At 34.7% G+C, this 25,793-nt stretch overlaps 1 protein-coding gene across 4 annotated transcripts in view; it reads left to right on the plus strand.

The window, feature by feature from the left end:
- Positions 1-25,793, plus strand: part of LOC145686342 (uncharacterized) — a 211,315-nt gene that overhangs the window by 38,354 nt on the left and 147,168 nt on the right. Inside the window, exon 2 of one of the 4 annotated variants that reach the window (XM_081759573.1) lies at positions 15,013-15,312. The exons of the other annotated variants lie outside the window; for them this stretch is intronic. Coding sequence (XP_081615699.1) covers positions 15,292-15,312 — 21 coding nt within the window. The 5' untranslated portion in view covers positions 15,013-15,291. The remainder of the gene's footprint in view (positions 1-15,012; positions 15,313-25,793) is intronic. 4 annotated transcript variants of the gene reach the window in all.

The following is a 25,793-nucleotide window of genomic DNA, read 5'->3' on the forward strand; positions in this document are numbered from 1 at the left end:
GGTTTGTTAAATCTTTCTGCGTATTTTGTGTTTAAAGCTACCGTACGTATTATTGTTCTGTATAGAAAAACGAATGAACGTAAAATTATGTTTGAAATTATCAAGGCATAATACTTTGACTAAGAAATGTCACACCAGAAATGAAAAACACAAATATTCGAGCTCGATTAGCGGAAATCATTAATGATATAAAATGGTGTGAAACTGATATTTGGGTTACTTTTTGGCCATCTGGTCTGTGCAGGTCGCTAGGTTTGTCTGAATGAGGCCGGATCTGAAAACCAAGACCGAAACTCATGTAACGTGGAAAGGCGTGACCAAAGTGACCCAAGTTGCAACAGTAAGAAATAATTTACTAAGAAGTAAGAGTATACGATATAAGAAGCAAACAAAACACACACACACACACACACACACACAAAAAAAGTTTGGCAGATGAGTAATCTAAACATGATATGTATATTCAGTTTAATCTTCTTTCTTTTATCAGAAACACACTTTAAGTTAGGTGCTGGTGTTAAATTACTAGATAAACAATTTTCAGTACTGAAAATGTGTCAGAAAAAAATATTCAACTAAATCTGGGACAGATTGAAAAAGATATGGGGAAAAGTTCTAAATACTATGCATGTAAAAAGTCTGGTGCCAGTGTTTAGTGAGCTATTGGCAAAATAATGACTAGAGAGGAAAGAAAATCTTTTGACAAATGAAACTGAACAACATTTCAGTATTCAAGCTTAAATTGTAACTAATGTGCTAGATCCAACATAAGATAAATCTTACATAATAAGTTCACAGCTTGGTTGTTGATAACATGGAAAATGTTATGTATTATTCACCACATTAAATATAACAACTCATTTTTTATATCAAGATATAAGTTATTCATACAGAACAGTACCAGTACTATTAATATATATCTGTATTCTGCCGTCCTAAGCGAAAAGACCTTAACTCCCATTTTTGCGAAAATCGAGATACTGGTATGGAAATGTTTGTCGTACAATTCTGCATCCATCTAAAGTGAAATTGAGGTGATTTGACCAATAGGTAGGCGGTAATGACGCCATTAGTGTTTCCCTTATGTCCAAAACTGTAAGTAAAACTAAGCAAAAAGACCTTAACTGGCAATTCGTAAGCAAAAATACCTTAAGTACATATTTTTCTTGGACTTAAGGCTTTTTAGCTTCTTATGAACAGCATGAATAAATACCTTATGCATAGAATGAAGCTGCAGGTAGGGAAAAATGTGTTTCGAGTAAATTGTTTTTCATGTTTTCCGCAATAATATATCTGTGTTACTGCGTTTGCTGATTTTTTTGTTTGTTTTGGGTAATACATATTTTGTTCCAAGTTGCAGTCCCTGTCATATCCTTGTTGTAGGTACCTTTTTTAAAAAAGAAAAGAATAATTGTTGCTAGTTAATTTTGATTTCCAGTTTTGTGATTAGTGTCAGACCGAGCGAAGCAGTTGAACGATTTGCTTTCTGTTCTGTATTTCTTACGAAGCTAACCATGAAAATGTTTGGGGATTCCAGAGCGAAAAAGATTATGACAACTGTGAAAGAGAGAGATTCAGAATCACAATAGACATTTGACTTAGGACAGCAGACAGTGGTGGACTCCAACGGGAAACAAACAAATCGTTATGAAATCCACACTACAGATCAGTTTTTTTCAAGAAACATGTGCACGGATTACATCATCAATCCTGCAGGAATGTGACACTACATTGACTGATTCTCTTACAATAGAACAAGAATCTCCAAGTACTTCCTCTTCCTTTCCGCATAAATTAATTGTGACGCCAAAGATATGTTATCAGAAGAAAATTATCGCTCGTCTTGCGTTTCATCATGTAAAGAAGAATCACCTATCGTTTCACACGGAATGTGTGAAAATAAAACAGTAGTGACTTCTGATGATATTTAGGTAACTAAAAGTGGTTTACCTGGAAAATGGAAGAAATATCCCAGTTTGAAGGAGCGAAAGAAAATCAGATTTAGAGAATTAGCATTAAAACATAATGTTAAAGCTCCTTGCAGTAATTGCTGAAAAGGATGTACAGGATTGATTGCATTCAACGAGAGCTTTGTACCTTTAGGAAAGAATGCGAGGGAACATCCATTAGCAGTTATCTGGCATGAAGCAATAGCGGGAAGGAAACAAGAAGATATTGTAAGCGCTTTCCATGCCTTTTTCCTTCACTATAGGGATATGGATAATATTATTCTATGGCTGGATAAGTGTTCTGCACAAAATAAAAATTGGTACCTGTTGACTTTTTTGATATACACTGTAAATGATTGTAAGGAAGTGTCCATGAAATGTGTTGAACTATATTATTTTGAAGCAGGATACACATTTATGTATGCTGATTCATTTCATCACCGAGTTGAACTTTCCTTGAAAAGCCAAACTAAAACTTACGACTTTGTAGACTTTGAAACAGCAGTAACATCTTGCAGCAAAGTTCGGGTAAATGTAATGGAAGTTGAAGACTTCAGTGATTGGAAATCGGAGTGTTCCTTACACAAACCCAATAAAGAGAATGTCTACCGTCCAAAACTGGCTAATATTGTGCACATCAAAGTCCAGAAAGGTTTACGAACATTACTGTACAGCACTTCTTATGATGCTTATGCACCATTGCAATAGTTGGATTTCTTAAACCAGAAAGCTTCTGAAAGAGAAATTCAGGCAGCTCAAACAATGGCACGGAATCAATGAAGCGAAGAAAGAATAAATAAACACGAGACTTGTGCCACTAATGCCCATTAGTAGATGTGAATTCTGGTTGAACTTGCCATGTTTTCCGAACGTTGCAGATCTTGGAGAAAAAGACACTTGAATGATGATTGATAATTCAATTGAGAAACAAATTCTTGGAGAGATAAGCAAGAATTATGTTACTATACCAAATAAAACTTAGACTATGTACTTAAAATTCTATTAGAAGCATGTATGAAAACTTTTTTTGTTTGCACTTTCTATCCTTTTTAATTATGTTTGTAAAGATATTTTTATATTAAATAGATGTTAGTGTATTTACAACTGTATTCAACGTTAATACTGTAACTGTAATAAGTTCTGTATTATGTAAATGTGTTCAAGCGAATTTAAAAAAAAGAAACTCTAAAATACAAACAAAAACGTAATAATTATGTTGTGTTTTAACGTCAACGATGGAGTTAAGGTATTTTCCTTACTGTGATCGATCATTTTGTAAAGACTTAGGAAACAAAATAAGAGTAACTCCAAATTTACCCATAATGCAACAGTGTAAAATATTTAAATGTATTACTACATAAATTTTAGATCGTGAAAAAACATTCAATAAAGTTTTACTGACCTACAACAAATTTTAACGTACAGCCTAAGCCAAAGCGCGTTTTGCTTATTTTCTCGAAATTATGTGAAATGGAGATAAGGTCTTTTCGCTTAGGAGGGCATTATTATACAAATGAGAAAGACTTGTCTATCATAACGAGAAATGGCTGACCTGTTGGAAAGGAAGTTTTGAACACATTTATATATATATATATATATATATATATATATATATATATATATATATATATATATATATATATATATATATATATATATATATATATATATTTCGAACTGGATTGTTCAATTGAATTGAATTGAATTTTATTGCGTTCAGTGACCATTTACATTGGCTGATTGCAATATGGTAAAGAACATGTCAATGATATTACACAAAATATATATTCATATTATTGTAAAAACATAACTACTTTTACAATATCTTCTAGGTGATAGAAAAACATGATAAAATGTAGTTTCCTTGGAAGGATTATTAAGATACATCACTCACCCATACAACATTTTCTTTTCTTATAAAGTAGAAAAAAATGTAATGTGTACAAAAATTACATTTACGACTTAGCAGAACCTAGATCAGTTTGCAAGTATTCCTCCACACTATAAGAGCAGTGGTTTAACAAAAGTACGTACTGATTTTTTGAAACTTTCATGTTTGGGAAGAGATTTAATTTGATTAGGCAAAGAGTTAAAGAGTTGTACACCTTTGTATGCGATGGTTTTCGAAAACAAAGTGGTATTATGAAGAGGAACTTGAAGATGTGACTTCGGTCCCGTATTATATCCATGTTTATCTGAATTCTTTTTGTACAATTCTTGTTTCTTGTGGACCAAAAGTAATGTTTCGTATATATACAATGAAGGAAGTGGAAGAATATTTAGGTCTTTGAATAGCGTTCTGCAAGAAGTATAATATGAGGTATTAGTGACTATTCTTATCACTTTCTTTTGGGATATAAAAACTTTCTTCAATTCAGTGGACGAACCCCAAAAGGCTATTCCATATCTGATTTTGCTGTGGAACAGTGCATGGTAAGCTGTTAGTACTGCTTGTCTACTTAAAATGGGAACAGGTGATCTTATTAGGAAGATTACAGAGGATAATTCATGACATAATTTTGCAATATGTTGAGACCAGGACAAATTATTATCCATCAGAAGACCAAGAAATTTGACTGTTTGAGTTGGCTTTATTTTCTCGTCTATTCGAAGTACTGGATATGGTGTCAATTTAGCGTGGTTAGGATGGAAGTATAAGTAGGACGTTTTGTCTGAGTTTAGAAATAGTTTATTATTTTCAAACCAGGAAACCACTTGTGACATATTGTTATCTATTTTCTTTTGGATTTTGCGTGGTTCTGATTTTAAATTACGTTTGTATCATCTGCATACAAAATAAGTTTAGTCTCTCTAAGGTGGTCTGGCAGATCATTTATGTAGAGAAGAAACAATATAGATCCCAAAATTGATCCTTGTGAAACACCTACGTTGATGTATGCAGGTTTTGATTTGTGCTTACCCATATAGTTCGAGTCTTGGTTTAGGTGGGATTTTTCTACAATTTGTATTCTGTTCGAGAGATAGGATTCTATCCACGATAGTGGAATACCCCTGATACCGTATGTACACAACTTATTTAATAAAATCTGGTGGTCCGTGTAATCAAATGCTTTCGTCAAGTCACAGAAGACACCGAAAGGATAGCATGTTGTGTCCATGGCATGTATGACGTACATAACGAAAACGTAGATAGCAGTTTGGGTTGATTTCTTAAAAAAAAAAAAAAAAAAAAAAAAAATCGTTACATTTTAGATTTTTGTGTAACCTAGAAAGTAAAGCATTTTCAAATATCTTTGAGAACACTGACGTAAGGGAAATTGGTTTGTAGTTTTCCACTTTATCCCTGCTTCCTTTCTTGTGTAATGGTTTTATGATTGATGATTTTAATTTCGTAGGAAATGTACCATTTTTTAAAAGATGCATTGATTTTACAGGCAAGTGGGGAAGCTACTATTTTTGCTGCCTATTGAAAAAGGTGCATAGAATATTAGAATTTAAACAATCAGATTGGTTGAAAAAGTACATTGATTTAAATACGGAATTGAGAACTAGAGCTAAGAATAACTTATTAGATAATTTTAAATAAACGAAGTTATTTCAGAAAGTTAAATTACGATACTGTGTATGGGAAGACGATGGAAAACATTCGAAAGAAGCAGCTTATCCAATTAGAATGTAATCCAAGGAGAGTAGAAAAAGTAATAAAACTAATTTCAAAATCTAATTTCGATAATAGAGCAATATTTACTGAAGATTTGTGTGCATTACATATGAAAAGAGAAATAAATACCAACCTTTAATAAACCAATATATGTTGATATAAATGTTAGATTTATCAAAACTCTTAATGTATGACTTCCATTATAACACTGCAACATAAGTATGGGAATAACATAGATGTATGTTACATGGACACCGATAACTTTATATATAAAATTGAGGCAGATGATTTTTGTAAAGATTTAAAAGAAGTGGTTGATTAGTTCGACACAATTGGTTATAAAGAAAACAATAAATATGACATACCACTAATAAATAAAAAAGTATTAGTAAGGATGAAAGATGAGAATAAAGGTAAAATAATGACAGTTTGTTAAATTAAGTTCAAAGATGTGTGCCTTTAAGGTAGAAACTATGGAAGAGGAAAAAAGCTAAAAGAACAACGAGAGTGTAGTATCAAAAGAAATATAATTTGACGATTATAAAAACTGCTTATTGAATAATGTATAAACATATAAAGATAAAAATCTGATAAGAAGTTACAAGCATATCGTAGTATAGATTATAAAGGTTAATAAACTAGAGGTAGATTCAAAGAATGATAAAACATGTCTTACGAGATGGTGTAAATAGGTTAATTTGGGGACATAATGGAATAGATTTAAAGAAAGAGAAGAATTAATAAAGGAGAAAATAAAACAAAATAGAATATTTGTAAGAATATGGCTAGGTTTAAATTTAGATGTAGTGTTTTTATGAGTATGCCTCTAAAGCTTTATAAATTAATTTTTCCCAATCTGAAAAAGGCATCATCCTTAATCTGCATTCCATACAAGACTATATAATCATTCCATTTTTTTATTTTTTATTATTGATCATTATTATTAATAAATATTTAAAACATCATTATATTCCTTAAAACCAAAGTAATAGTTTTAATTTTTTATAAGGCAAAGCATTTTCCCACAACTCATTTATTTTATGAAAATGATAATTAGTTCTTTGATAGTTTCAATCATTTTATTATTATAATCATCATAAAAATGTGAAAATGTTTTGATATAATTAAGCTAATTTATAAATCTGTAAATTCTTTTACAGATAGTTGTTCAGGATTTACAAGAACATATGAGAATGTTCCTATATTTTCTACTTCATCCAGTTTGTTTTCATATTTTATTTATTTATTTATTTATTTTACATTCATTATGTCTAATGTTACCACTTCTAGAAAACTCTTGGAATTGTTTTAATTCACCACAAGTAATACATTTCATTGTTCATTCTTTTTCATTTATTATATAGAAAAATCAGATTTTTATATATAGAAAATATTTAGTTCGAACATCTTATAATCATTCATAATCTAATCTAATTTAATAATAGAATTTGCGGTAGTATTTTTTGTAAAATGTGTTAATGTAATTTTTATATAAATTCACTTGGCGGCAAAGTTGTCTGCAGAACATACAAATCACCCCTACTCATTATCTTTCATATGATGTAGAAACGAAGGCTATATGACTTAAACAACTAGCGGATTCCTTTTAGTATTTGCTTTTATTTTACGATTTTACTATTAGGAAAAAGTACCTGAATAAGCACACAATTTACAAATAGGAACGACAGTAACATTACCTACCTTTTCTTTTATTAAAACCAATACCTAGTACAGGTCAAAACACAGTTTTGTACTTAGGTTGATAAACATTTATGTTAATTACATTCTGTCTTCACAGATTTTTACAAGGGAATAAAAATTATTGAAATTTTCAACTATATTACATTGAAAAATCGTAACCAGAGAAGTGCCAGAATTCGTTGTGAATGAAAACAATTTCTTACCTCAGCCTCTAACAATCGTAGTAATTAGATTTCACTGTTTGAGACTTAAGACACTTTCTACTGCGGTTAAGCAAAGTGGAACCTGTACTGTTCCTTCACAAACTGAAACCAAACCCCTTGTCGGAGAAATAGTATACTCTTCCAGTAGGGGAAAGTGAGATTTTTTTTTTTTCGTAGGTAATAACTCTTGTATTATTTAAGATATTAAAATGAAACGAAAACTGAACAGAAGGTTGGAGTTTAGGCTATGATACAATATTGGTTATTTTGGTTTAATGTTAATCAGCTTTGGTTTACTTACTCATAAACAAAACATGACAATTTGTCTTACTTTACTCCACTATTGGGGTAGAATGAGACATACACACACTTAAATGTCATAACGGCAGGCATTATAAACGTGATTCGAGGATATGGTGTGGAAAAACTTGATTGACCAGCCCAAAGTTTAGGTCACAATCCCATTGAATACCTTTGAGATGAGTTGGAGCACCTCGCGTGAACCAGACCTTGCCGCCTTGTAGGATAAATTAGCTAAGATTCCCGTTGACATGTATCACAAATTGGTGGAAAGTCTTCCTCGAAGGGTTGCAGACATCATTGGGCCAAAAGATGGTCCTACAAGATACTAGTATGGTGCTGCTGAGAGATTGGTTTAACATACGGCATGGGTATCCGGTGACCAATGGCAACACAATATATCTATATAATAACCAATACAAGAAATAACAAGGACCACTAAGTGTTCCATTGCACATGTGGGATCCTTGGGAAGGGGGGGGGATACGTGTTTCCACATTTTTTAAAATAAAAAGATTTCTGAACTTTCACAGTTTATTGTTTCTTCCAGTATTTTCCTCCCCAACACATTAAGAGAAAAGACGTTAAGAGAAAATGCATTAAAATCAACACAAATACAGCACAGTTTATATACTGAAATAATACAAAAATTAGAAAGAAATTTCATTTGGGACTTAGGGCTGCCCAAAAGTCTAGTCTCAACAAAGTATTTTCCTCCCGAACACACTAAGTTACAAAATTAACTCCCAAAATTAGTCTTTGTTAGAATATTTTTTAAAAAAGGATTATCTTGCAGTCCTCTCCCCCCCCCCCCACACACACACACAAAATTAACTAAATCACTTGTTTTTACAGTTCTAGTTTCCCTTACTCATGATGGATCCACCTTCGTAAATAACGATTCCAATGTCCTTTCTTGGAATTCTGGAAAGCGATTCTAAATGGAGAGTTTTACTATCTGTGAGATTATCAAGTACATGTACGTCGTCTTCGTCCTGCTGAGAGCTTGACTGCCCAGGAAGATATAGCATCCTCTTCTGCTTTGTACGTACTTCAGATTGTAAAAGACGGATCTTCTACATAATTATGCAGTTTGAACCTTTTAACACAAGGTCCCTTCCCACCTTGCAGAAGTCTTTGTCTCCTTTTCTTGTTCCTAAGCGTATCGACGTAACACAATAGTTGTAATTCAAAAGGATTTCTTGGACTCGGCCTAGCACCTAAAATGAAGAAATGAAATGAAATATTTAAGTTTTACGTTCCAGGGTTATGCCGGCGAGGCAAAAGGAGACGGTGATGATGAAAAATGAATGAAATAGTAGAATGAAGAAAGTGGGAGGAAACGGGAGAACTCCAGTAAACCCACGCACACAGTATTTGACCACCACAAAGTTCACTTAACGCGAGCTGGGATCGAACCGGGAATCCCATGCACCAGAGGTGAACGCTCTACCACTGAGACCCCGCGATTCCGCCTAGCACCTACGTATACGTACCTGATTGACTCAAATCTCTTAAATTCGCAACCTATGGTTTGTTTCTAATATTGTTAGTGACGACTAACTAGACGATCATAACAGTCTCGTTTCGAAAAGCGAACTGTGTTCTGAGAAAATTGAAGCTAAAACTAGCTTGTGCATTAAATGAAATTCTCTCTAAGTGTGGTTGTTTACTTAAAAAACTACCAGTGTCGAGTGAAAAAACAAATTACATGATCAAAGGGTAACTTTACTCTTCCTCTATGCCCTTCTAAGTGAAATCGGTAGATTAATATGAAGAAAGTTTAGCTTTACAATAATTTTCTCTCTTTCCATTACCCGTAAAATATTTTTCATTGCTTTCCGTTTATCTAACGCAAGAGGCCTTAGCTTTGACAAAAAAGATTTAAGGTTGGGTACATTTATATTGTGCTTTATTAAATGGGTAAATCTAGGCTTACGCCTAAAAGCCTGTCTATGTTTCTCCAGAATGTACCTCAACTTTCCCGTGATAGTGTCATCAATAACAACACGTGACAACATCTGTTTAATAATACGATCGTGGCTTCATTGAATGAAAGCACAGTCAGTAGAAATATTTTCTTTCCCCTTCCTTTTAAAATCAAAAATAGACTGTAGACCATCTACACACCAGCCGTTTGACGCAGCAAACAGTGCAGTTCTCCTTTTATAGAGGAAACCTCTCCCGATGATTGGAATTTTTATTTAAAAAGGAATTTTTTGTCTCAATCTCATTCCTTGTATACAAACATTAGCTATTGTCCTCTTGTAGGAGGTTGCCGAACCGTGAGTCAGAGGAAGTATTTCTTAAATTTTCAAGTGAGTTATCTCCATCTGTTTGCCTTTTCCTGAGACAAATAACAGAACGAACTGGCTGTGTTGGCGAACAGTAGGACCGGTTTATCTTAACTTGTAGCTTCTACGAACGGTTTGCGCGACCAGGGTGCTTTATTCTTGGCAACCGTTGTAAAAAATTACGTGTTAGGATAGCTTTAACTTTCTTTCTGTCTTGTTTCTCTGCTGTGACCTGTTCTTTTCTTGCTTTTCGGAATAATATGGTTTGGCCAAGGGCGATTTCTTCGAGCCTACCTAATTCTAGTATATGCGTGGCTTGTACCTCCATCCACAGTTTCTGGAATTCGAAATACAGTCTGCTGAACTTTGGCTATTTCGCGATTTTAGGCAGTCCTAGCTCTGAACCTATGCACTTTTCGCCATAGGTCCATATGAACTTTTTCTCTTATTTTGATGAGAGGAATCACCTCTTACAGTTGTCGGTATAGTTCATTAACACCCTGTATGTATATAATATATATATCCAGGGTGTTTCAAAACAACACCGACCTTTGGGAGATGATTCCTGACACCAAGATAACACAAAAAGTATAGACCAATCTGGGTGCATAGATGCTTCCTTTCGGAGTTATAGGTTCTCGAAAACTTGAAAAAAGTGAATTTTAAAGGCCCATAGCTCGAAAACTATGAAACCTATCCTAGTCGGATCAAGTCTTCACTTAGAAACTAGTATGTGCCCAATCCAAATATCCAAGCCTCAAATTCCTGCGATACTTCTGCAACTATTTTTATAAAGGTAGTTGGTGAGTACTTCAAATTATATGCCCGTAGCCAAACTCCCTCTATAAAAATTGTTGCGTGAGTATCTTAGGATTCGGAAACATGTATTTTTGGATAGCGCACATATTAGTTTCTAAGTGAAGTCCTGACCCGACCATGGTAGGTCTCATAGTTTTGGAAGCTGTGCGCCATTAAAGTTTATTTTTTTATGTTTTCGGCAGCCTATAACTCCGAAAGGAAGCGTTTGTGCACCCAGGTTGGTCTATACTTTTTTGTCTTGTTTTGGTGTCAGGAATCATCTCCCAGGCGTTGTTGTTGTTTTAAAACGCCCTATATATATATATATATATTTCATACCTTGTAACCCTCCACCAAACCCAATATATATTTAAACTTCCAATGGCTGAAGAACAAACTGTGTTCAGAAACTATAAAAACAGTCAAGGCTTTTTTGTTTGATAATATAGTAAAACCTGTCTGTGTTAGCCACCATCTGTTCTGTTGAAAAGTGGCCAATGTACAGAAAATAATTATCTTTAAGCAAACTATTATAGATCATAATGTAAGCATTTCTAATGTAGTAATTAGTACCGGCGTACCACTTTGTGTCTTACAAATAATATATATCAGAGTTCCCTCATGGCTATATGGTAGCGTATGCGATATCGGGGCGGGAGACCTAGGCTGAATTTCAGGTGAGACTTCATCTGGGTTTCACATTATGTTGTAGGTGTATGTCTCGTACCCTAAATATTTAAACTTCGAACGAACTAACCAAATAACAGATAACAATATTAAAACATTATATGTAATAATATCGATCTAAGTTTGTCATTCGCACTCCATGATTTAAGTGTTGTAATTTCAACCTGCTATTTTTTTTTTTTTTTTTTTTTTTTACGTGTGAAAATAGATGCAGATAAATTCATCAGTTCAAGGAAATACCGGAACATCCATACTGCTTTACCCTCTGCTGGTTCTTAGTTTGGGATTCACCCAAAGATTCATTCTGCTATTCGGTTTTGACTACAAGGGAGTTGGGATCGAGTTATAATTATTATTTTTCTTTCTTTCTTTTTTTTTCACACTGCATCGTGTATCTAAATTTCAGTAAAAAATTCATCCAAGTTTTCCAGAAGGAAAAGACTTCGAACAAGTTATGAAAACAAATGAATCAAGCTGGTTTTACTAATGTTGCTAAATTTGAATTTTGATTTCCCTTTAACCCATTTAGCCCCTGCGCTAATATAAATAAATAAGCCCATGAATTTTCCCAAGAAAATTCTTCTCTTGTATGCGCCAAGAATGTTCAATATCGGTCGAGCAGTTTTTGCATGATATTGTTGAGTTTGAATTTCAAGCCTGGTAAGCGCGTGTCTTCTTTATTTTTCGTACCAAAATAAATACTGAAATCTTTTGAATTTTACCCCACACTCTATTCTTCGCCATCTTTTCCTTCGCGCAGTAGCATATGTACACTTATGTCCAAAATTATTGACGCATGTCTATAAATATGTTGTTGTAGGAATATAATTTGATAACAAATTCGCCCGTTATTTCTTATAATGTTAGTATGTGTATAATCGGCAAAGACAAGTATGTGGAAAATTTTGTCGAAAGAGCAGTAAATAAGAACAATAAAACGAAAAGAAAACTTTCATGTCCATTTAGCAACATTTTGTTTTTCTCATTCTAATTTTCGTATTTATACTTCTTTTCCTATGAAATTTACCACAAATATACATTTCCCGATTATACACATAATATCAGTATTAAAAGTACCCTTAAAATCATTATCAAATTATATTCTTACAAGAAGACAGTTATGCGACAATCATTTTGGATGTACGTAAATTTTCCAAGATTGAAATACTAACTTTGTGACAGAAATGTCTTAAATTTGTCAGACCGTTTTTGCGTGATGTTAGCTAGAAGTTTGAATTTCAGGCCCCCTTTATCACTTATCCCCATTTGTCCACCGCAACAAAAGTAAATACAAACGAAGAACCATTCCCATACCTAGCTGTGTGTCAAGAATGGCCCAAATCGATAATTCTTACGTTCTGGGCCACTATATTCTAGAAATTTTATTACTTTATAGCTTTTAAGTATAAAATTGTGTATGTTGTTTCAAATATAAATATAATCAGTAAATTAATTTGTTCTTTAGTTATCTCGAAAACAAAGTTGGGATTTTTTTTTCATTTCAGCATCTTTGGAATTTTTCTATAATCTTATAATGTTTTAGTATTTTTAATGGTGACATAGCTTATCTTAATATCGGAAAATGCCTAATTCGTCCTATAAAAGTCCAAAATCTTGAAAAAAAGGAAGTAATTTTATACAGCTTGGTTATACCAATAATGTGTAAGGGGGGATCAAACTGAAACCCATTCGGAGCCCATGTGTCCATTATCAGTAGGTGTATTATTATAGCACGTGTACAGGAGAAACATGCGTACATAGTGACTGTGTCATGGTATTTGCAGTTCAGAAGTTGTCCCCATAGGCGTTCAGGCACTTATTCCACTTTACAACGCCGATAAATTCTGTCCAGGTAGAAATCAGTTGATTGTTGGGCGAACTACTCACTGACTGCATCTTGAATCGTAGCACCATCTGGAACCGACAACTCTTTGGTGCCATTTTCAGTTAACATGTGAAAATCACACAGCGATGAATCTGGACTGTACGGTGGGTGACGTAAGATCTCCCATGCGTTTGATGGCCTTCCAATGACGGTGAACGTAGCACAATAGCGTATAGCATTGATGGACTCTTGTGATGGCTTAAAAGCAATCCGTAATGGCCCTCTGTAGTCAAAAGAATATACTGTGACTTTGCCAGCTGACTCCTCAGACTTGACCGTCTTGGGGCATTGTATTGCGTATTTGAAACTCGATTCAAAGTAGCGGCACCATGATTCATCCGCTGCCACAATCTGCATAAGAAATTCATCCACTTTTTGTGTGGTAACACATCAAATGTTCGAGAAACGCGTCCATACACTCTTGCTTTTGTGTCTCTGTAAGCATCCGTGGCACCCATTGTGCACACACTTTGTAGCATTCCAGGTCCTTAATTATTGTTTGTGCTGCTCCATAGCTCATATTCAGTTCCGTGGCTATTGCTCAAATACTCATACGTCTATTGCGAACACACTCATCCACCCCAGTATGATTGTGATCTGTTGAAGCAACATGCGTCTGGCCAGGACAGGGAAGATCGCTCACTGTTGTTCGACCTGTACGAGTCTCTTGCCCAATTCACGACAGTCGTCTTCGATAGATGTCAATCTCTGTAGCGTCCTTCATTCGACGCAACACCTCAGCCAGTTTCACAACGATCACTGTTCTAATGTCACAAGTATTCATGCCACTACATACCACATACCACTTCAGCAGTTCAACCCTGTGTCATTAACTGTTCGTACCAGGGGTGCCGAACGGGTTTCGTTTGATCACATCTTATACTAATAAAAAGATGTAAAACCAAAGTGTTTTGAAGTGGTTTTGTCAGATGGATCCAACCCCTGGGCTGGGCACACTTGGATAAACCTTGATTTCATAGTGAACTGTTTCGAAATCGTGGAAAATACAATCTCACGTTTTAGTTTCTACGAGAATATAGAAACTCAAGTAAAACGATTCCCCGAAATTCAGTGGATGGACTTTACGAGTTATATTAAAGCCCAGTAATTCGACATGAATAACAACATTGGAATATGATTCGTGTAATTGTTCTTTAGTACAGGCCGAAAGGCAGAATACTCAATAATAATAATAATAATAATAATAATAATAATAATAATAATAATAATAATAATAATACAGAAGTAAAATCTGTCAAAGAAGTCCTAGAAAGATAAGAATTAGATGATGGAATTATCTGCATTGTTTGTTGGCAGGGCTTGTCAAACTGATTGGGACACAACTGTGTATTACGATTTTTCGAAGATTCTCTAAAAGCAAGATTACAGTTTTAAAAGCAAGATTACAGTTTCTTCTTACCGGTGAATTGGTGCAACAACGAATCTTTCTTTGATACACAAAAAAGGATATGAATAAAAAACTTTAATAAGATTTATTATTGCATCATAAGCGATTCAGAGTAAATTGTAAGATTTTGATGCCATATAACGTATGTTTTTTTTTTTTTTTCAGTCTTTCTAATAATCCCTGCTAAACGTTAAAATCAGCCAAAAGGAGCGGATAAATTTACCTCCTTTAATTAGGTTTACGTTCGACTATAAACTGCGTAATAGCTCTCCGTTTTGTATGAATAGGATATCCATAGAAGGGTTCATACTGACATTGAAACAAGGAGATTAAAATGAGTTAGGGTAATTATTCAAAATATTCCAGAAATGAGGGAAATTTGTTGTATTTTACAGAAGAGTCAGAAATTTGTAAACTTTGTTTCTGCAATAATCAGTATTTATAATGAAAACTGAATGGGCAACGGTAAGTTGGCTTGTACATTTAATATTACTACTATTATTTTCTGTAGTTGTAATTTCATTTTATGTTGACAGTTTTAATAGAAATAAGCCATTGAATCCACTTCCAGCTCATTATTTCCAAGAGTTTTTGAATAGACTGGAAATAGGTTCTAAAAAGATACTTGTAGAAAATATACATGAAGATAGCCCATTTCCTTAGAGAATAGTGAAAAATCCAATCATATTTCACGAAAGTATTCAGAAAGCTACTATTACTCAAGCGATGCTAATAAACATTAGAACTTCCTACAAAAGATATGAAAAACACTTCAAGAATGAAGACAGATTCAAGATGATGATGATACGAAAAAGACTGAAAAAATACCTCCAGAAATAAAAAAAAGCTTGAGAAGCGCCGAAAAGTGTTAAAGCTTCAAGCTTTGGAAAAAAAAAAAAAAACAATAAATAAATAAATAAAATAAAAATAAATTAATTCACCGACTGAAATAACATTCTATACAAGGATTGCAAAACTTGATATGTAAATATGTACCGAAAAGCAAATTTCAGCCTAATGAATTAAATTCAAAATATTTCCAGTTGACTGGTGAAAAAAAAAAAAAATAAAAATAATTCAAATGCTACAGAAGAAAAAGATAAGCTAGGTTTGCTGGTTGTAGATAATCAAAGACGTAGCTTAAATTACGATATATGTGTTTATTTACTTCTGTGTATGATTGTATCATAATGCCGAGCTAGTAAAAGTATTATTAATGTGTAGTTATTGTTTGATACTAGTGTTTTATTGTATTGCAAGTAAAGGAAGTTTGACTCATAATAAATATTTACAATAAGAAAGCAGGCTTATACTGTATTTAAAAATTAAAAAGGAAAGCATTGGATGGGTATGGGGATGGTGGAGGCCTATTTAAAAACAGAATTCTAAACCTTACAATAAATGATAGCGTTCTTGGTGTCACTGACCAGAGAAAACGTATTACTCACAAGGAACGGGTATGAACCTGTCATCCGGACATCAAAATCAAACCTAGTCCATTCGATAAACATAACAAAGATATGTTCGTTCACAAAAAATTAGGTGCCATGGACAACGGAGTAAGTCCTAGGGCCCATCAACTCTCTTAGTATAAAGAAAATCGTATATTCGCAGTGAAATAACTATTGCATCAATAGTGTTCATTGGAAAGACATGGTTTATAGTTCAGTCTCTTCAGCATAAAACAAGCTTTCCAGAAGTGCTATGTATTGGAGCTCATAACGTACTTGAACAGGGAAAATTGGGAGAATGTCGCAAAATTCCCTCCAGAAATTCCTTCCATCAACTTTGGCCTTCTCTGGAGTGGCCCCGGGTAAAAGCACACAATCCAAATGTATCTCGAAAAATACTATAGAGGATAAGAAATGTGTGTACCAAGTTTTGTATTGATAGACGGAATAGATAGAAGGTAAAAGCTTGTATACCAATATACGCTTTTCCCTCATACCTATTTTGTTGTCCATGGCACTTAATTTTTTTGTGCATGAACATATCTTTGTTATGTTCATCGAATGAACTAGATTTGATTCGAGTGTCCGGATGACACGTTCATGTTCGTTTCTTGTCAGTCACGGAAATTCAGAAAGACAGGGAAATATATATTGGATGAACCATAGCATATTGTAAAACTTTGTGTGATTTCGTCTCATATAAGGAAAAGGTAGAGCTGTTAATAAAAAGAGTGTCCGGAATCGACTCCCACTACCAGTTTTATTATAAAAATCCACTATAAGAGTATTTGTACAAAAATACTATACAATTTGGTCTCTATTTAAAAAGGTAGTCTTCGACCGAGTGGTCGCAGACAGGATCTCCAACAGAGCCCCGTAGCAGGCTTAAGAGAAGTGGAGTTAAGGAACCAATGCTCCGTAGCAAGCAGAGGCAGGTTAAGTTGCCAACAGAGCCCCGTAGCAGGCTAAGCGGCTGAGGTTGGGATTCCCAGACAGAGCCCCGTGGCAGGCTAAAGGAGGGTCACCAGAGAACTGGTATTGAGCTGGATTCTTCTGCCCAATTTATAGCGCCCCTTGGGTGGCGGTGGCGCTTCTGCTTCGATTTCGTCTTCTGCTCCGTGGGAGGGGCTAAATGTCGTCTGCAGGTGATTGCAGGTCCCCCTGGTGGAAGTTCCTCTTGATGAAGCACGTGGTGGTGTCTATAAACACTTGATGCGTGGATTTGTTTATAAACAACTTCACATGGGATATTACACCCCCCTGGCTTGTTTAAAAATAAGCTGAAGGGTTATTTTTGTTTATGTGATAGTTGGCTACACTGAGAAATCACACACACAAAAAAATCACTGAGCACTAAACACTTGTGGCACTGAAACAAATGAAAATCACTTTTCGGAGCAGTAATGTGGTAGCGGAATAGAGCACTAAACAGGTGGTCCCTATATACAGGCAGGATCCGTACATGGTACATGATACTTCATTTCCCTCGAGATAGGGCTGTTTTTGGCTTGGCGTCAATAAATATATACTAATTCACTTATAGTAAGTGGAGTGGGAGTCTGTCTTACCGATTGCTCCTTAGTTGTATTATTGGTATTAAATGTTTCCACGGGAATAGGAGATGAAATTTCTATGCGGTCCGTTCTAAATTTGTTTGGTAACGAGCGAAGACGACGATATAATATGTATAAAATAATAAGACTTAGGAATACTAAAAAAGTTGTAATTGACACTGAGATATGAAGATAATTTATATTGGAAAGTTCGTGATTCGAACGGCGTGATTTCTTGGTCACCCTGTTTAAGGTGTAAAAGTTTCTAAAATATATGCGTTAAAGATATGTATTTAAATAAAATAATCCAATTTTAAATGTCAATGACAATAGTAATGATGGTCCTGAATTCCTGATCATCCTGTATAATGTAGATGTCATAACTTTTGAAACGTCCTGTACAATATTCAAGTTGCATAATGTCAGTTACAATATGTAGTTCACAGTAGAAAAAGAAAAAAATAACGATGAAAATGTAGAATTATGTTAGCTGTCCTTGTAAAAGATCATTTGCCTTTTAAATACGGAAATGCAGATGTCAGCATTCTTTTCTTCAGCCGTAAAATAAATGAATCAGCTTTTTATAAAACAAAGAGGAAATGAATGTTTGTGTCGTTATGAAAAGTGTTTTTATCTGTGTGAAGTCTTGACTTTATATTTCCTTCTTTCTAGTGGTGAGTACTGCATTTTTTTTTTTTTTTTTTTTTTTTTTTTTTTGCTCGTTTAGAAAATAATAAAGAACTTATTTATCCTTCATAAAATGGCTTGATTCGGTCTATTGAGATTTCTTGTATTTTCTTCCAAAAAGAATTTGGAAATTCTATCTTATAAAGGTTAGGATTCAGTCTATCCAGGATTTGAACGGGTCCAACATAGGACGCTGAAAAACTTTCCGGTACTCCTATTTGCCGATTAGGAAAGTAGACCAGTACTTTTTGTCCCTTTTCAAATTGAGTTTGTCGGTGTCCGCTATCGAAATACTTTTTCTGCTTATTATAGCTAGCGATCAAGTTATTCTGTACACTCTCACGTATTTTATTCAAATGTTCTTTGTTGACACATAATGTTGGAGTTGACGCTAACGCAATATCAGATATGGTCTTAGATCATATCCATACATGAGGAAAAAAGCAGAATATTTAGTTCCGGCTTGTACAAATGTATTAATAGCAAATGTAATATATGGTATCAGCTTCGGCCAAAGATTTTGGTTTTCTTGCACGAAAAATTTAAGTGCATTCTGTATTGTCTTGTGGAATGTTTCCACTATGCCTAGGTTTTTATGGTCGTACGCAGGGCAAAATTTGAATTCAAAGTTATAGCATTTTGCCAAATTTTGTAGCCTCTTAGCGCTATGTACTGGATGTCTATCCAGGTACAAATATGAAAAAGGTCCAAATTTGAGTATGATGTCATGTATAAGAAATTGTTCAATTTCTTCCGCTGTTATGTTGTCCACAACCTTGGTCACACAATATCTTGTGGACACTTCTATGGCCACTAATGTGTGTTTAAACTGTCCATTTCCCACTGTTATTTTTCCAATAGAATCATATTGCCAAGCTGTTGCAGTCGGCTTAGGTGGGTGATGGAGTAATTGACCCGCTGGTTTAACTGGTAATTTCTTGAGTTTCTGACATGAAATGCATGTTTTAATTCTGTTGGCAATGTACGCTTTCATATTAGGAAAGTAGTATTTCCTAAGCGCCGATTGATATGTTTTGGTATATCCAAAGTGTGGTGCCATGGGGTTATTGTGTAAGGCATCAAACCACTTACTTAATAAAGATTTCGGCACACAAAGTAGATATAGCAGTCCTAATTGAGGATGCTTCTGTGTTCTGTATAATATCCCGTCCTTTAGAGAAAAATATTTTGCGGCCCGAAAAGTAGAAAACTTATTAGGTTCCTTATTTTCCAAAACAGTAATAATGTCAGAGAATGAAGGATCTTTCCTTTGTTCTTCTGCTAAATTTGGTAGAATTATAGGTTGTTCAATTTGGAGAATAGTGTCTAAAGAACGGGATGCAAATACTTTAGCATCTTCCGTGTCCGAGAAATTGTCAATTTCTTGTTTTTCTTCCTGTTTAATCTCCTGTTTATCTTCTAAACGACTAAAGATGTCCGCTGGGTGTAATTGACTTTTAATGTGTTGTATTTCGAAATTGTAGTCTGCTAAGAATATTCGGTAGCGACTAAATTTCCCAACTTTGTCCGCTTGTGTTGTGAGAGATGTCAAGCATTTGGCGTCTATAAATAATTTAAATCTTCTATTTAGGAGGAAGTATCTAAATTTTCTCAAAACATAAATTAAGGCGTACAGCTCTTTTTGCCAAGTGGATGCTTTCCTTTCACTTGGTGTAAAACGTCTACTAGCATAGGCAACAACACGTTCTTGTTTCGTTTTATGGTTATAGCATGCTAATAAGCCTCCTGCGGAGATAGAGGAAGCGTCGGTATACACGCGTATTTCCAATGAGGGATCGAAGTGAAACAAAGATGGCGCGTGTATGATGTCCGTCTTAAGTTTCTCAAATAATTCGTCATGCTGAGAGGTCCATTTAAATTTTGAATTCTTGTCTAAAAGGCACTGAAATGGTTCTACTTTTTCTGAGAAATTTTTGATATGTGCTCTTAAATAGGAACATAATCCTAAAAAGCTTTACAGAGTTCTTTTAGTAGTTGGTTTCTTAAAGTTTCGAATCTTGTTAGCGATTTTGGGTGAAATCTTGATTTCTTTCCCACTAACTGTGAAGCCTAAAACGTCTAATTCTATGTATAGTAAGTGGGTCTTCTTTGGACTGACACGAAAATCATGCTTTCTTAATCTTTTGAAAAGTAATTCTAAATTCGATAACTGTTGTTTCCAATTTTTACTTCCTATGACCAAATCATCAACAAAGACAGTTATACGGGGTGGTAGGCCCTCTAAAAGCATGCGTACAGCTATACTGAGTCCGGCGGCGGAACTGGAGTGACCCATGGTACACCTCTGGAATTTATATGCCTTTCTAGTATGGTTGACCTCAAAAGTCATGTATTTTTGGCTTTTGGGATGCAACAATAGCTGCAAATATGAGGATTTTATGTCAATTGTGGATATACAGGCTTTTCCTCTTAAAACATGTAGAATATCCTCCGTATTTTGAAATGGAATACTTAGGTAATGTGAGAACTTATTGCAAGCTTGGAGGTTCAAAACTAGCCGGAATTCCGAAGTCCCGGGCTTTTTCACAATGAGCAATGGCGATGAAAACGAATTATCTCTAGATTCCTTGATATTAGCGTCTAAGAGTTGCTTGATTTGTAAGTCAATTTGAGGTCTTACTGCTAATGGAACCGGAGGAGATCTTTGATGAAAGGATGCTCCTTTGTCTATCCTTATTTTATGTATATAACCTCGGAAATATCCAATATCTGTTGGTGTGTAGGAAAAAACATCTCTGTATTTAAAGAGTAAATCTTGTACGGCTTTCTTTTTTTCTTCTGATAAATCCGGGTTTATGTCAAACAAATTAATGTCAAAAAATGATTTTGTTTCTTCTAATCGATCCTGAATCTCTCTTTCTGATCTATAAAAAGTTTCATCATCATGGTCACTATCTGAACAATTACCCTGTAAATCTACTTCTTGAAGATTCTCTTTTACGTAAGCAATTGGGGTGCTCTTTACTAACGTTACCGGTCTACTAGTAGGATTTGATATTAATAAAGTCAAATTATTCTTAGGTACCTTAGTAGGTAACGTCTGTAGTCCGTATTTGTCCAGCAAATTTTCTAATGGAGAGATGAAAAAATATTCATTATTCTTTTGCCGATTCTTGACACTAATTGGTAAAAAGAAATGTGACCTGGCTGGTATGGTAACCTTTCGAGTTGTAAAAACATCAGCCGACTTGTGCTGTTTTATTGTATGCATAGCATTAGCAGATAATTTTTCCTGGGTATCAATTTCAATTGGATACTGCGGAGGCCGTGGTTTCTTGTATACTGACAACATGTTATTCTTTAAGTCAATTTTGGTCTGTAATCGATTTAGAATGTCTTCACCGAATAAAGGCAAAAAATCTCCATGCTCTAAAATTCTGAAATAATGAGAAAATGTTGTTGAGCCAATTCTGAATGTAATCAAAGCTATATAGCGTAAATTTATGACAGAATTCTCAATTCCTCGTAGATTAGTGCTAAAAGGAATCAATTTTGTGTTTGGTGAAAGCCAATTTTTAGGCCAAAGACTCAATGAACTGCCAGTGTCTATGATTACAGGATATTTTTCTTTATTAATTGTTACATTAATTAATCATTTATGTTCCTGATTTAACATTTTAATGTTCTCCCTGCTATCTGATAACGGAGCCACTGCATAAAGTGATGTATTTGCCAATTTTTGTTGTTCACTTCTTTCCTGTTTTTCGGCCCTCAGAACATGTTCTTGAGAGGGTTTGTCCTGGGGCCCTCTTAGGCGTTTCCCTGCTGATTGTTGTTATAACATGTATTGGAAGAGTGACCTTTTTTATAGCACGTACCGCATACTGTAACTGTTTCCGGCCTAGGATTACTATTATTATTTTTATTATTATTTTTAGAATTGTTTTTATTTCCATTTCTCTGCCGATTTTGATTTCCATTATTTGTATTTTTCGACCTATAATTGTTACGGCCACCTCTCCTAAATTGTGAGTTCTTTATAGCATTTTGAGCTACAAGAAGAGATAGTTCAGCCATTTGATTTGCTAATTTAGTGAAATCTAATGAATTGTTTGCACTGGAATTACTAGATGTGCTAGGCGCGGGGGGTTCGGGAGGGGGATTCGGATTAGCAACTTGGGGGGAAGGACTTGGAATTATCTGATTTTGTGATGCACCCTGTAGCTGTGGTGCTGAAGGTGTAGGAAAATCTGGAGCTGGTTGCTGGTATTGATTCCAACTAGGTGTTGGGTTACATATTGGATAGGTCAGTTGTTGTTGATGCACAGGGAAGGAAGCGCCAGCGATTGCTGATGAAAGTAAACTGCTGACTGGTGTACTCTGATCGCAGAGTGAATAGAATGCCTGTTGTAATTCCACGTAATCACGTTTCTTCATTAGGTCATTTGCTTTCTCGAGGTTGTGTAAATGCGTTTGTAAGGCGTGAACAGTTGTAAATGTTTCTAACGCTATCTTTTGCAAAAAAGTTTTCTTTAAACCTAAGGATAAATAATTTATTTTCTGCTCCTCGGTGGCCTGAGGCAGAACTTGTCTAATGACCCTTAATTTTCTGAGAAAATACGCATCTATAGGCTCGTTTTCACCTTGTTGGACTTGAAAAATTTCAAATTCCGCCCGGTATGCCGGTAGTCTTGGTCTACTGAGTTCAACCAATTTGTCTTTTAATTGTTCATAATTAAGCGCGTCTAACTGATTCTGGGCCTTTAACTGTAGGACTAAGTCAAGTGCTACGTCTTGTAAGTACATAGGTAATAGTTCTTTCTTTTTCTGATCATTCCATGAATGCAACAATGCAAGATGGTCAAAAAGCATAAAAAATCTATCGGGGTCCTCCGTAACATGACCCGAGTATTTAGTAAGGTGTGGTACATTAAAAGAAGGGCGCGAATTCTGCTCCATATTTGTACCGTCCTCCGGGAAAGTGTTCTTTCCAGTTCTAGTTTGAGGCATGCACTAAAATGAAGTCAAGTCTGATTCACTAATTGTACACTAAAGGAAACCACATACCTTTGCAAAAAAATAGTTCACTTTCAGGTTAATAAAAATACTGTCCGGTAGGAGATGATTTAGAGCATATTCTGATTCGGTCAAGCATCTACCATGTAAAACTTTGTGTGATTTCGTCTCATATAAGGAAAAGGTAGAGCTGTTAATAAAAAGAGTGTCCGGAATCGACTCCCACTACCAGTTTTATTATAAAAATCCACTATAAGAGTATTTGTACAAAAATACTATACAGTTTGGTCTCTATTTAAAAAGGTAGTCTTTGACCGAGTGGTCGCAGACAGGATCTCCAACAGAGCCCCGTAGCAGGCTAAGAGGAGTGGAGTTAAGGAACCAATGCTCCGTAGCAAGCAGAGGCAGGTTAAGTTGCCAACAGCAGGCTAAGCCAGGAGATAGGATAGGCGTAGTCCCGTAGCAGAATAGAGGCCTGGGGTTAGGTTACTCCAAGAGTCCCGTAGCAGACTAAAGGAGGGTCACCAGAGAACTGGTACTGAGCTGGATTCTTCTGCCCAATTTATAGCGTCCCTTGGGTGGCGGTGGCGCTTCTGCTTCGATTTCGTCTTCTGCTCCGTGGGAGGGGCTAAATGTCGTCTGCAGGTGATTGCAGGTCCCCCTGGTGGAAGTTCCTCTTGATGAAGCACGTGGTGGTGTTTATAAACACTTGATGCGTGGATTTGTTTATAAACAACTTCACATGGGATATTACAATATATTTTGTTTGAAACTTAAGACTTAACCTCTATTGTTGTAATTGAAATTAGTCAGGGGCAAGAGTAAATTCATCAGGTACAAAGAAAATAATTTACTAATAACTTTACTACAAATTTCTAAAGTTTCATGAAACGTTGTATGTGTTTCGTTTGAGGCGTCTAAATGTAGGCTATTGTTTTGTGCTGAAATCATATTTTTTTTTAATCTTCAAAATTTTCAAATTTATATGAAGCATAGTATTGTTCTTTCTTTGAGTCTTCTCAATATAACCCAGATTCTATTTCTTAGAATTGATATCACTCAGGGGCAGGGAGGTCAACCCACGGGCAACTATCTTAAGAAAGCAAAAAGAAAACAATTTATTGTCTCTTTTATTCCTTCTCAGTATAGAAAAGAAGTAATTTTTTTGCGATTAACTGTGATTTTTCGTTTCGATTAAATGATGTCTTCCAATTTGAGGTGAGAAAACATATCTAAGGAAAATAGGCAAACTTTGTTTTGTTCGAGAATCTAACAAGTAATAACTCTATAATTTAAGAACTCTGTAGTTTCAACGCAGCAGAAACAGAAGCTTAATATGTTATACTTTTCTTTTTTAAGTTCTTTGGAAGTTGAACCATAATATAAATATGCTGATCGTATAGTGGGAACTATTAGTTTCACACTAACAAGTAGATAGCAGAAACAAGAAAATGCGATGATATTTGTAAATGTGTTAAAGGTGTACTTGATTTTTATTTCGTCTGTCTGTTCGTTAATACAAACAGAAACCTAAAGCTGTATCATTCAACATATCGAGACCAAATTTGATTTGATATGATTTTCAGTTTAGCGTCCCTTTCAGCAGCGAGGCAATATTAGATGTGGACCTACAGTTTTAACGTGGGATCAGAGCTACAGGCGTTCCCTCCGGAAATCGAACCAGGATATCTCACGCTAAAGGCGCGTACGCTAACCTCCTAACCACGAGGGAGCTCGAGATCAAATTTAAAACACTGTTTTAAATAAGATTCGCCAGAAAGAACTGAAGTTACATTTGTTTCAATTTGAAAGGGGGAGGAGGTATTTCCTTAGAAAATGCAATAAAATACTTGCTAGCATGTAGACGAAGTGCATTTAAGGTTGAATCTTTTTTCCACATTAATAACGGTGGTTAACTCGAAAACGAAAAACAAAAATAACAGTAACAGCTCTCGAAAACAGTTCTACTACATTTATGTTCATAAATAAATGTTTAATAAACAACATTATAATGTAGTATAATTAAGTTTTTCTCTCAAAATTTAAAAAAAAAAAAAAAAAAAAAGAATCCTGATATGAATTGTAAACTAATCAAGTGATAAAAGATACACAAAAGGAAAGAAGAAACTGTAAAAGCTATAAAAGATTTACTTGTATGTATGGATACAATAGTTCCTTATGTTCACTTCCATATTGACCAGTTTGTTACGGCCCTTCAGGTATAGTCAACTTGCACAGATGATCTACTATATAATTGCAATAGGATAATGTAGTTTAT

Source organism: Thermobia domestica, chromosome 5, assembly GCF_964235325.1.
Source record: "Thermobia domestica chromosome 5, izTheDome1.hap1.1, whole genome shotgun sequence".
NCBI classification, from domain to species: Eukaryota; Metazoa; Arthropoda; class Insecta; order Zygentoma; family Lepismatidae; genus Thermobia; species Thermobia domestica.